The sequence below is a fragment of the Electrona antarctica genome, assembly GCF_951216825.1.
Source record: "Electrona antarctica genome assembly, chromosome: 4".
In the NCBI taxonomy this organism is placed as follows: Eukaryota; Metazoa; Chordata; class Actinopteri; order Myctophiformes; family Myctophidae; genus Electrona; species Electrona antarctica.
In genome coordinates this window covers 54,849,140-54,861,228 of record NC_136809.1, presented here as the reverse complement: position 1 = coordinate 54,861,228, position 12,089 = coordinate 54,849,140, and the positions used below count along the sequence as shown (strand labels likewise).

The following is a 12,089-nucleotide window of genomic DNA, read 5'->3' as shown; positions in this document are numbered from 1 at the left end:
GGCCTTCCTCCAATCATGTGTGGGGGCGGGCCTTGGTGCACATGCTGTTGCACTTCCCCCCACTGTAGAGCGTGTGCATGTGCACATTTTGTTACCGGGGCGGACTGGGTGGTTTTCCAAATCACCCAAATCACTGAATGCTCCTTTAAAAAAACCCTTTAACCCATTTTGACCTGAGATCAGATTCTAAAAATGTCTTCTACATCCTGACAGTTTTCTGAAAAAGCTATGTTTGTCAGTGGTTCTTCGATTTTTCAAAAATAGCAGACCTACAAGCTCGTAGCGCGCCACTCGGTGGCGCGCTATGAGCTTGTAGATCTGCTATTTTTCAATAGCTAAAAAGCACAACATAATGCTAACACCAAAAGGGGTTCCCGCCCAAAATGGGTTAAAATAGTTCAATTAGCCGATCTACAAGCTCACAATGTCTCGATGTAGATCGGCTAGTTGAACTATTTTAAAAGGTTTTTTTTTAAATAGCAAAAAAATGGCAAATTAGTTAGGGATAAGGGATAAGGGGTGGCACAAGATGGAGCCCACAGTCCCTATACTGACCTCATCATACATCTCGTCATCCCGGAAGTACACACCATCATCCTGCAGAATAAAAATAAAATTGACATATCATATAAATGATATAATACAACATCCATAACATTGCATGTGATACAACCATCCTTTGCACAGAGTATGCAGTCCATAATGTACACTGACCTCGTCCAGGAAGCCATGAGCAAACATAGGGGGTACGAAGAGTCCTCCGGGTAGAGGTGGCCGGGGTCCGAAGGGAGGAGGAGACGCCATTGTCCCCATGTCTCCTGTGTTCTATACAGAAGAAAAACAAAAACATTTTCATGTATGTAACGCTGCATGTGATACAACCTCCTTCGCATGCGTTTACAGGGATATATCTTGCGCCACCCCTTAACCCTTATCCCTAAACTAATTTGCCATTGTTTTACTATTTAAAAAAAACCTTTAACCCATTTTGACCTGAGATCAGATTCTAAAAATGTCTTCTACATCCTGACAGTTTTCTGAAAAAGCTATGTTTCTATGTCAGTGGTTCTTCGATTTTTCAATAGCTAAAGCACAACATAATGCTAACACCAAAAGGGGTTCCCGCCCCAAATGGGTTAAAATAGTTAAAATAGCCGATCTACAAGCTCACAATGTCTCGATGTAGATCGGCTAGTTGAACTATTTTAAAAGGTTTTTTTTTTAAATAGTAAAAAAATTGCAAAATTAGTTTAATGCAGTAGCATAGTGTTATGAATTCCAAAATGTCCTTATTGTAATGCCTATAATGATACATTGCATTCATATTATTGCCACGTCTTACCAAGCAGCTGGAGAGAAGTGCCAGGAAGACACCAAGGGCAATAGTCTTCACTCCAAATGCCCCCATCTACAGACAGACATAAAACTAATTTATTCATCTCAATAAAACATGAAAGTACTCAAATTACTTTACTACATTCTATTCCTATAACTCCTATTCCGCATTCCCAGCCCGTGTAGGAATATGTGCGCAAACACACTTGACCCTCCCCGCCCCGGCTGTCCTCCCCCGAACCTAACGCGGCCAATTGCGTCTATAATATGGACGCTCAGCCAAACTGGATGCTTTGTGGTGGATTTAAGCCCTCATAGTCTACGGGTTTTCAACCATTTTCATATCGAGGCCCATTATTTATTTGGAATTTCAGCCATGGACCACCTTTTGAAGAGATTTAGTTTCTCAATATTTTTGTTGTCGATTTTGTCCACAATTCCATGCTGTATTAATACAATTAATGTTTGTAAAGGCTACCATTAGGAGACACAACAGGCGTTGATGAAAATAACCATGATTCTACATTCTATTATTGTGTAGACCAGGGGTGCCCAAAAGGTATATCGCGATCTACCAGTAGATCACAAAGGCTGTGCAGGTAGATCACATGACATGCCCCTAAATAATATTTTATTTAAATATAAAAAAAACTATTTTTGACATCTGCCACTTGAATAAGGTTGACTTGATTGATTGACATAAAAAAGGGCCTGTCAGCCCATAATGCAATACTTAGTTTTCAAGAGTGTTGCTGCTCACAAATGTCAGTAGAATTACAAATTAAATCCAAAACCCTTCCTTTACCTATTCCATTTTCTCCCTCTATTTACCATTCCAAGTGAATTCATTGTCTTATACGTAACGCCAGCGCCGCTATTCCAAAGCCGCCGGGCCCCAGGTACATTTTTAAACTACAGTATTTCAGCAATGGAATTATAATTTTTTCGGTGGGTAGATCTTGTTGAACTCGTCATTTTCAAAGTAGCTCTATAGACTATAGACTTCTCAAGGTCAAGGTCAAGTTTATTCATATGTCCCAAACTGGGCACTTCGTTTTACAGCAGATAATAAAAGCTCTCAAAGACATTACAAACAGTACAACATACATAACAACAGACATACGTATACATTATCACAAGATACAGCTTGTTACATTAAATATAAAGTGCAACCAGGGCTAAAGTGCACCGAGTGTAACTACATCTACCTCCTCCTGCTTCCCTTGTTAATGGCTCGGATGGAGGTAGGTATGAATGAAAATTTGTACCCGTTTGTTTTTGTAACAGGGGTCTTTAGCCATTGGCCAGATGGCAGGAATTCATATTCCCGGTATTTCTGGTAAATTAAGTAATGCAGATGTTTCATGTTACTCTCCCAAGAGTTAAATATCTAAGTAAAGGTCCATTTGGTTGCCAACTCTCCATCATTTAGCTGGGGACCACCTGGAACTCCCTCAAGGACAACTGGTGGTCCCCGGACCACTGGTTGAGAACCACTGCTCTAGCAGATGTACTGTACAAGCTCGCAGAGAGGTGACTATTTCTGAATAAATCGAATCTATTAAAAACAGATGCTTTCCTGATCTTAAATGCGTCAATGGTTACCAGAAAGTATACCTTGATCTTGTTCCGTTCCTAGAAGTCCTTGAAGGAGCTCCTTGCTGCGATGCAGTCGTCAATGCAACACACATTTCCATGAAGGTATATATATAGTGACATTCAGCCAATCACAGATATCGTTGAGGATGTTTACAATTGGGGTGTTATACTCATTGGGTGTTATACTTGACATTGAGTTGTCTGGGTGGAACTGTTGACCGTGCAAAGAACAAATAGAAGTTTGAGCAGCTCATTACATCTCATGGAGTTACAAAGAGCAATTAGAAAGGACTGCGTAAACTGTCTGTCATGGTTGGTTGGTTATGCACACCTTGTTGTGACCGACAGGATAATGTTGCCATAAAATAAATAGTGTGGGATAGTATAGTGGCTATAGTATAGTGGCCCGTGCTGCCATTTCAAAACAATGCAACTCTTAACCACAATAAGTTCAATAAACGTAAAGTTTTAATGGAAAGTGGTTGCACAAACAATTGTTAAGTTATATAATTGAAAAACTTGAGCGATGTTAACTAAAAAATACAAATTCCTGAATTGAAGCAGTCAAGTTAAATAAACTTAAGTCCTTTGTTAACTTAACTTAAAATCCTTTGTACTATAACTAAGAATGTTACATTCATTGCACTTAAAATCCTTTGTACTACAACTAAGAATGTTACGTTCATTGCACTTATAGGTTGCAAGGTTGATTTAACTTAAATTATTTATAATATAAATTTAAATTATTCCACTTCAAAATATTTGCATCAACAATTAAATAAGAAAACACACCATATTACTTTTTGTAAATGTATTCAACCATGAACATTGGTTTCATAATTCCCAGAATCCCTGCATTAACTTACAGAACGTTTATTTTTTTTCCCTGAACATTTTTTCCCTTTCACTTCACATTTGTGACTATTAGGGGGGATTCACAATATGGTCCCGGATGCACTCTCGGGGCCACTTGTCAGATGTTGTGGTTAGTGTGAATGCTGTGTTCCGTTCCCAGGAGCGGATCACCCAACCGTTCCCGGGTCCGACTCGAATACGTCTCGGTGCAATGTGAAAGCATTGAATAGTTGAATGAAGTGTACTTGGGTGCGGAAGAATCAAGGCCAATGCGAATCATGGCCAGCGGGGACCAGGTAACCGTATTCGGGAACAAACGCACTAAGTGTGAACCCCCCCTATAATGAGTAATGACAAGCACCACATTATGTTTGTCTACTCATATCCTGGGACATTACATTTTCACATAAACATGACAAAGTACATCACATCGTTTAACAAAACGCATTGAACATGAACAGTATTAAAGTCAATATTTCAATGAATCACTACACTCCATGGGTTGATGACATTGTTGCTAAATCGGATGGAAGAATATCAAACCATGGAGTGTATGTGATTAATTGACCCTAATACACAAAAACTAAATGCAGCATTGGTTTGATATGGTTGCCATCGGGTAGAAGCCTCATATATCCAAAATGATTGATTTGTATTATAAAGCTGTTGCTTTTAAAAAGCATTTAAAATAGTGAAAATTGCTGATCTACAAGCGCTGTGAGCTTGTAGATCAGCAATTTTCACTACTTGTGTGACATATTATAAAAAATATGGCCTAAAAACGGAAACATTTGCAAAATGCGGATACAAGGATTCTGCCCGACAGCAACAATATGTTACAGATATAAACAGACTGACTGCTCAGCAGACCAGTGACTTAAAATGGAACAATCCTAAGGCTAAAAGGAACAAAGCTTAAAAGCTTAAAAGATGGACGAAATACAAACCCTTTTATACACATACAGTATGCTGCAGCCTATATGCTCCACCTACAGTCTACAGGAATAAGTGAAGACATGCATAAGTAGTGCGCACACATACCAACGCCAAAATGCATCAATGTGTATGTAACAGACTGTACTGTATGAGTATATACACTTCGTTTGTACTTGGTGTATAAACAGTGTGTCACTGTTTATATACATTATATAAAATAAAGCACACTGACAGTTGATGCGTTAATACCGTGAGAGAGTTATCTGATAGTCCAATAAACAGGCAGTAGACATAAGTCATGGAATCATATATTTAATGATTTCCCGGGATACTTATCCCAAAATGAATGGTCATGTGATATGCATATGAACAGCAAAGGCATAGATGATAGCAAATACGACCTGTTACATCAGATTCGCTCATATCAGTCCGTTAATCGGGGCGCCCCTGGAAGCAGAACAGAAGGCTTGTCTATCTCTACTTTTTCAGACACTATATAGAAATCTTTCTGTCGCTCTGTGACCTTGCTTGAGCACAGCTAGGGTGCACACTCTCATAAGTGATGGTAACTGCTTAAAGGTCTACTTTATCCCAACACAGTACAGCAATAAACGCTTAACAGTATACAGTACTACTGCTAAAGATAAAGTGCTTCATTCAGAACTATTTACAACCCCTTTAACATGATCAGCTGATCACTGAATAACACTTTTAAGGCTAAAGATAAAGTGCTTCATTCAGAACTATTTATAAGCCCTTTTACATGGTCAAGCTGATCCCTGAATAACACTTAAGGCTAAAGATAAAGTGCTTATAAACTATTGGAGCTGATCTCTGAATAACACTTATAGGGGTTAGCCCTGAATAATATCTTTAGCCCTGAATAAGGCTAAAGATAAAGTGCTTATAAACTATTGGAGCTGATCTCTGAATAACACTTATAGGGGTTGTAGAGGAAAAGCCTGAAGTGGCACATCTGTAGTTGTCCTCAACTTCTACTTTCACAGATACAGTGGGACCTGAACTCTGAGCAAGATACTTTTCAGGAAGTGTAAAAGAAAACCGGTCTAAAGTAGTAGCAGCAGACACACTTAATCACGTTCACTACTTTTACACAAAAAAAAAACCTCACAGATCGGCTGTGTGTGTACAATCTGGTACGACAAAGGGCATTCATTTCACAAGGAAAATTAAGGAAAATTAATATTTGGAGTGTTTCTTCCTGATTGTTTTGTTATGTAGTGTGTGTGTGTGTGTGTGTGTGTGTGTGTGTGTGTGTGTGTGTGTGTGTGTGTGTGTGTGTGTGTGTGTGTGTGTGTGTGTGTGTGTGTGTCAGTACAGACATGTTTTAGAGTTCCAGCTGATCCTTCAAAGTTTGAACCTTGTGTGGCAGCGCACCTCTACCCACATTGAGCATTACCTGTTGAATGAAGTGGCAGGTATGTTTCATGCACTTTGGGTAGTCCAGGTGCAGGGCATAAATCAGACCGAAAAGAACACAGACGGCCTGAGGCACGTCGGCCACCTCCATCGCCACACTCCCTTCTAAGATAATCCCCACTTTGGATGGGCTGAGCTGAGGACTTTCCGAATTGTTGTAGAGGATTCCCACTGGCATCTCGTTGTATTGAGAAGATTAATTTACATCCTAACAAACACAGAACAAGGACAGCCATACCATTAGATCATGTTGTGCAAATATATATAATGCTGTGAAAATATAGATCTAACGAATTGCACAACATAATTAAACAGCACATTAATTACTAAAATGACTATAATACTGATAACTAGAAAAAGTGCCCCTCGGGGCACAGGTCTCCACCAAGACAGGTCAGGTTGTGGCCTCCTGGTGGCGCTATAATAGGCCAATGTTAAAAGGGTGACATTTCTTCATACGCCTTTGATGGCAGTTGGATGATTTGAGGCATTTTGTTCCAAAAAAATTGTTTTGCAAAAATCAACCTGTTGGTGGCGCTATAACAGGCCAATGTGAAAAGGGTGGGACATATTCCTCAGCCTAGTAAGAAAATGTGTGAAAGATTTCACGTAAATTGCACGCTGCGTTCATGATTTGAGGCTTTTGTTCAAAACGGGGCAATCTTGCAAACGGTGAAAGCCAATTATAGCCAATTAGGATGGAATATGAAATAAAGTTTGGCATCGACCGGGTTAACGGTGCCGGAGATTAGCTGTACACAGACGGACGGAAGGACGGACACACACACACACACACGGACGGAGTGCAAAACATACTCTCTCCCCATGCCTTCGGCCTGGTGGAGACAATAAATTCCTGTAAATTTCCTGAAATGAGAAATATGGTTCTACAACTTGGCATCCAAAATAATCTGATATTTTTCTTCTGTTCAAAAAAAAACTACACCTGCATCATTTACAACAAATTATGTTACTTACGGAGCAAGACTTGAAGAAGACAGCCGGATCGTCCCCCAAGATGATTGCCAGTCCGCGAAGACAAAGAGTTCTCACAGCTGTTGGCTCTGTAGTCTGGAAGGCAGGCGGGCAGGCAGTCAGTAGGCAGGGCAGGCAGGGAAGGTAGTCGGTAGGCAGGGCGGGCAGGCAGTAGACAGGGCAGGCAGTAGGCAGGGCGGGCAGGCAGTAGGCAGGGCAGGTAGTCAGTAGGCAGGGCGGGCAGGCAGTAGGCAGGGCAGGTAGTCAGTAGACAGGGCAGGCAGGGAGTAGGCAGGGCAGGTAGTCAATAGACAGGGCAGGCAGTAGGCAGGGCGGGCAGGCAGTAGGCAGGGCAGGTATAGTCAGTAGACAGGGCAGGCAGTAGGCAGGGCAGGTAGTCAGTATCCGAGTATTCCGATCCGTGTTGGTTACGGTCATGTGTCCCGTGGCCGTGACTGATCACATATCAAAATACTGGTGGATTTGTTGCACCAGAATTTGGATTCATGGGTGCAGAGAAGTGGATCATATCCTAGCTATAGCAGAATCAAATCCTTCGGGGCAAGAGGTGGCCGAAAGGTTGGAGGAGGGCATTTGGTGCCCGCACAGGCAGGACAATCACATAATTGACACTTTTATGATATCAACAAGAGGACATAATATTCCAGAAGAAGCTCTAAAACAAAATTCAAAAGACAACAAAGTGCATGGTAAATGTTCTTTATTGTACTTGCTGATATAGAAAGTAACTTCAATGCACATTATCACTCATGGAGAGATGGGGGGGGGGTTACAGTAAGTGGGGATGGACGGATGCACAGATCTGCACAGGGAGGAGAAGGTGGAGGTGCGGGTGGTGATGGAGGTCTTTTAAGGAGCTGGTGGTGGTGCCGGTGCAGCTCCAGAGGGTGGAGGTGGTGGAGGCGGTGGAGGTGCGGGCCCAGGGTGGCGCGGCCTAAAGGGTCCCCGACGCGGAGGTGGCGGGCGTCCGAAGGGTCCGGGTGGAGGTGGCGGGGGTCCGAAGGGTCCTCCGGCTGGAGGTGGCGGGGGTCCGAAGGGGCCTCCGGGTGGAGGTGGTGGGGGTCCGAAGGGTCCAAAGGGTGGAGGTGGTGGAGGTCCAAAGGGTCCGGGTGGAGGAGGTGGATATGGATATTCCCCACCAGGTGCCAACACACGGAATAAATCGTGGACCTTTTCTACGATTCTCCAGAGCATTTCCATGGCCATGGCCGTGTTCTATACAGAAGAAAAACAAAAAAAACATTTATTGTGTATAACGCTGCATGTGATACAACCTCCTTCGCATGCGTTTACAGGGATATATCTTGCGCCACCTCTTAACCCTTATCCCTAAACTAATATGCAATTTTTTTACTATTTAAAAAAAACGTTTAAAATAGTTAAAATAGCCGATCTACAAGCTCACAATGTCTCAATGTATTTAAAGGTGTAATGCAACGGAAATGGTGGACATTTTATTTTGAAGTTTCAAACGGTTTCAAGTTGAAACACCGGTCTGAAGTTTCTGAACCAATCAGAGCGTCGCATCCCTTCAGGCGATGGGACGGTAGCTAGGGTCGGTAGCTATGCTATACCAGCGCATGCTGTGTGTTTGTTTACAATTCAGATAGACGGCCAGCTGTACCAGTTTACTGTTATGTGGCTTATTTCTACCCTATAATGTTTTCAGATAGATATTTTAGCGTGATGATTAAGTTGAAACCGAGTAATACACTCTCTGGATGTTATCTTGAATGGGAAAAAAAACAGAGGATTTCTGTAATCAGTAGCAGCTGTGTTTGCCTGTTTGGACGGATGCAGAGATATGTGGAATTAAACGGGTGAGCTTCATTTTTATTGGCTTTTATCGATGTGGGCCTCGACACGTCATCACACAGCACGTTTTCGTTTTCAGGAAGTAATAAAAAATATATTTTATGGACTTTTGATATAAAAACATACAAAAATTAGATTATTTTTTTGGCATCCATTGTTAGGTATGCCCATAATGACCACGGAGATGGTCTAAAAGTGTGAAAAACGTATTTTTCAATTCACTACACCTTTAACTATTTTAAAAGGTTTTTTTAAATGGTAAAAAATGGCAAATTAGTGTAGGGATAAGGGATAAGGGGTGGCACAAGATGGAGCCCACGTAGTCCCTATACTGACCTCTGGATTCTCCAGGCCGTCACCGATATCCTGCAGAATAAAAATAAAATTGACATATCATATAAATGATATAATACAACATCCATAACATTGCATGTGATACAAACATCCTTTGCACAGAGTATGCAGTCCATAATATACACTGACCTCTTCAGTCCCCATGCCAGGATCGGGAATAGGAGGAGACATAGCCTTCACAAGCAAAGCAAAGATATTATTATTATTATGAACACAATGCAGTATCATAGTGTTATGAATTCCAAAATGTGACCAGATTTGACTGAGAGACTGCCATCGCGCAAATTCCAGCTTTTCACCAGAGGAGAAACACTTTTTTTTCCAAAATTAGTTTATAGCACATGTCTGAAATAAGTGTCAGAGCTGAAATCGACATGTAAATATGAAATAAATGCTTAAACATGTAACTAGGTGTAATGCTAGAGACCACAGAAGTGAACCTTTCAAGCCTGTTTTCTCAATTTGCTGTTTTCTGTAAGACATTACTCTATAAGCCATATCTCTAAAACTGGTGGGTCAAACTGAAAAACCAATATGTCAATTTGAAGCTATGATTCCCTGCTTTCATATGACGTGAAAAAACAAAAAATCAAAAAATCCAATGGCAGCCCCTCAGTCAAATTTAGTCACAAATGTCCTTATTGTAATTCCTAATGATACATTGCATTCATATTATTGCCACGTCTTACCAAGCAGCTGGAGAGAAGTGCCAGGAAGACACCAAGGGCAATAGTCTTCACTCCAAATGCCCCCATCTACAGACAGACATAAAACAAATATATATATTTATTCATCTCAATAAAACATGAAAGTACTCAGATTACTTTACTATATTCTATTCCTATAACTCCTATTCCGCATCCCCAGCCCGTGTAGGACTATGTGCGCAAACACACTTGACCCTCCCCGCCCCGGCTGTCCTCCCCCGAACCTAACGCGGCCAATTGCGTCTATAATATGGACGCTCAGCCAAACTGGATGCTTTGTGGTGGATTTAAACCCTCATAGTCTACGGGTTTTCAACCATTTTCATATCGAGGCCCATCATTTATTTGGCATTTCAGCCATGGACCACCTTTTGATGAGATTTAGTTTCTCAATATTTTTGTTGTCGTTGTCGCAAACCCATAATGCAATACTTTGTTTTCAAGAGTGTTGCTGCTCACAAATGTCAGTAGAATTACAAATTAAATCCAAAACCCTTACCTATTCCATTATCTCCCTCTATTTACCATTCCAAGTGTCTTATACGTAACGTCAGCGCCGCTATTCCAAATTCCGCCCCAGGTACATTTTTAAACAGTATTTCAGCAATGGAATTATAATTTTTCCGGTGGGTAGATCTTGTTGAACTGGTCATTTTCAAAGTAGCTCTCAAGTCAAAACAGTGTGGGCACCCCTGGTGTAGACTATAGACTTCTGGTAAATGAAGTAATGCAGATGTTTCATTTTACTCTCCCAAGAGTTAAATATCTAAGTAAAGGTCCATTTGGTTGCCAACTCTCCATCATTTAGCTGGGGACCACCTGGAAGTCCCTCAAGGACAACTGGTGGTCCCCGGACCACTGGTTGAGAACCACTGCTCTAGCAGATGTACTGTACAAGCTCGCAAAAATCTAATCTATTAAAAACAGATGCTTTCCTGATCTTAAATGCGTTAATGGTTACCAGAAAGTATACCTTGATCTTGTTCCGTTCCTAAAAGTCCTTGAAGGAGTCCTTTGCTGCGATGCAGTCGTCAATGCAACACACATTTCCATGCCGGTATATATATAGTGACATTCAGCCAATCACAGATATCGTTGAGGACGTTTACAATCTTTTGCAATGTTGGGTGTTATACTTGACATTGAGTTGTCTGGGTGGAACTGTTGACCGTGCAAAGAACAAATACAAGTTTGAGCAGCTCATTAAATCTCATGGAGTTACAAAGAGCAATTAGAAATGACTGCGTAAACTGTCTGTCATGGCTGGTTGGTTATGCACACCTTGTTGTGACCGATTAAGATTTAGAAATTGTGAGGATAATGTTGCCATAAAATAAATATGTGAAATACTATGGGAGTGTGGGAACTAATAGTGGCCCGTGCTGCCATTTCAAAACAATGCAACCCACTAGCTGTAACTGTCTGTCCTAAACATGCAAACTGCACCAATACCGTGTGTGTGTGTGTGTGTGTGTGTGTGTGTGTGTGTGTGTGTGTGTGTGTGTGTGTGTGTGTGTGTGTGTGTGTGTGTGTGTGTGTGTGTGTCTGTGTGTGTGTGTGTGTGTGTGCGTGTGCGTGCGCGCGTGTGTGTGTGTGTGCGTGTGCGCGTGTGTGCGTGCGCGTGCACTTTTTTCTGGACTGCCTAAGAAAACAACTGACAAATTACAACTTGTCTAAAATGCAGCAGCCAGAGTTTTAATAGAACTAAGATGAGAGAAGATATTACTCCAGTTTTGGCTTCATTGCACTGGCTTCTGGTTGTTTTTAGGATTGATTTTAAAATTATTCTACTTGTTTATAAAGCTCTCAATGGTCTCGCACCTTCCTACCTACATGACTGCCTGCCTAAATATGTCCCAAACCGCCCCCTAAGGTCTTCCACTGCTGGCCTGCTCGCTTTGCCTAAAAAAAATGGCAACTAAAAAATACGGGGAAGCAGCTTTTTGCTTCTACGGGCCGACGGCGTGGAACAAACTCCCACTGTACCTTCGACAGGCAGCCTCTGTAGACATTTTTAAAGCACAGCTCAAGACCCACTTCTACACCCTTGCT

General features: G+C 41.5%; 1 protein-coding gene across 1 annotated transcript; it reads right to left on the bottom strand.

Annotated features, from left to right (window-relative positions):
• Positions 1–7,898: 7,898 nt before the first annotated feature.
• On the bottom strand, positions 7,899–11,070 carry LOC306921445 (uncharacterized protein). Its single transcript, XM_079498579.1, has 5 exons — positions 11,016–11,070; positions 10,020–10,087; positions 9,460–9,504; positions 9,313–9,342; positions 7,899–8,376 (listed from the first exon to the last, which is right to left on the bottom strand). The coding sequence occupies exons 2-5, from the start codon at positions 10,083–10,085 to the stop codon at positions 8,011–8,013; spliced, it is 507 nt and encodes a 168-aa protein (XP_079354705.1). The 5' UTR covers positions 10,086–10,087; positions 11,016–11,070; the 3' UTR covers positions 7,899–8,010.
• Positions 11,071–12,089: the final 1,019 nt, after the last annotated feature.

What these genes read in the sequence shown, in the direction of transcription:
- LOC306921445 (XM_079498579.1), bottom strand. Translation starts at nt 10,085, where the DNA reads ATGGGGGCATTTGGAGTGAAGACTATTGCCCTTGGTGTCTTCCTGGCA. An exon ending in CACTTCTCTCCAGCTGCTTG is followed by an intron (nt 9,505 to 10,019) that starts GTAAGACGTGGC and finishes TTGCTTGTGAAG; the next exon opens with GCTATGTCTCCTCCTATTCC. An exon ending in CTGGCATGGGGACTGAAGAG is followed by an intron (nt 9,343 to 9,459) that starts GTCAGTGTATAT and finishes TTTATTCTGCAG; the next exon opens with GATATCGGTGACGGCCTGGA.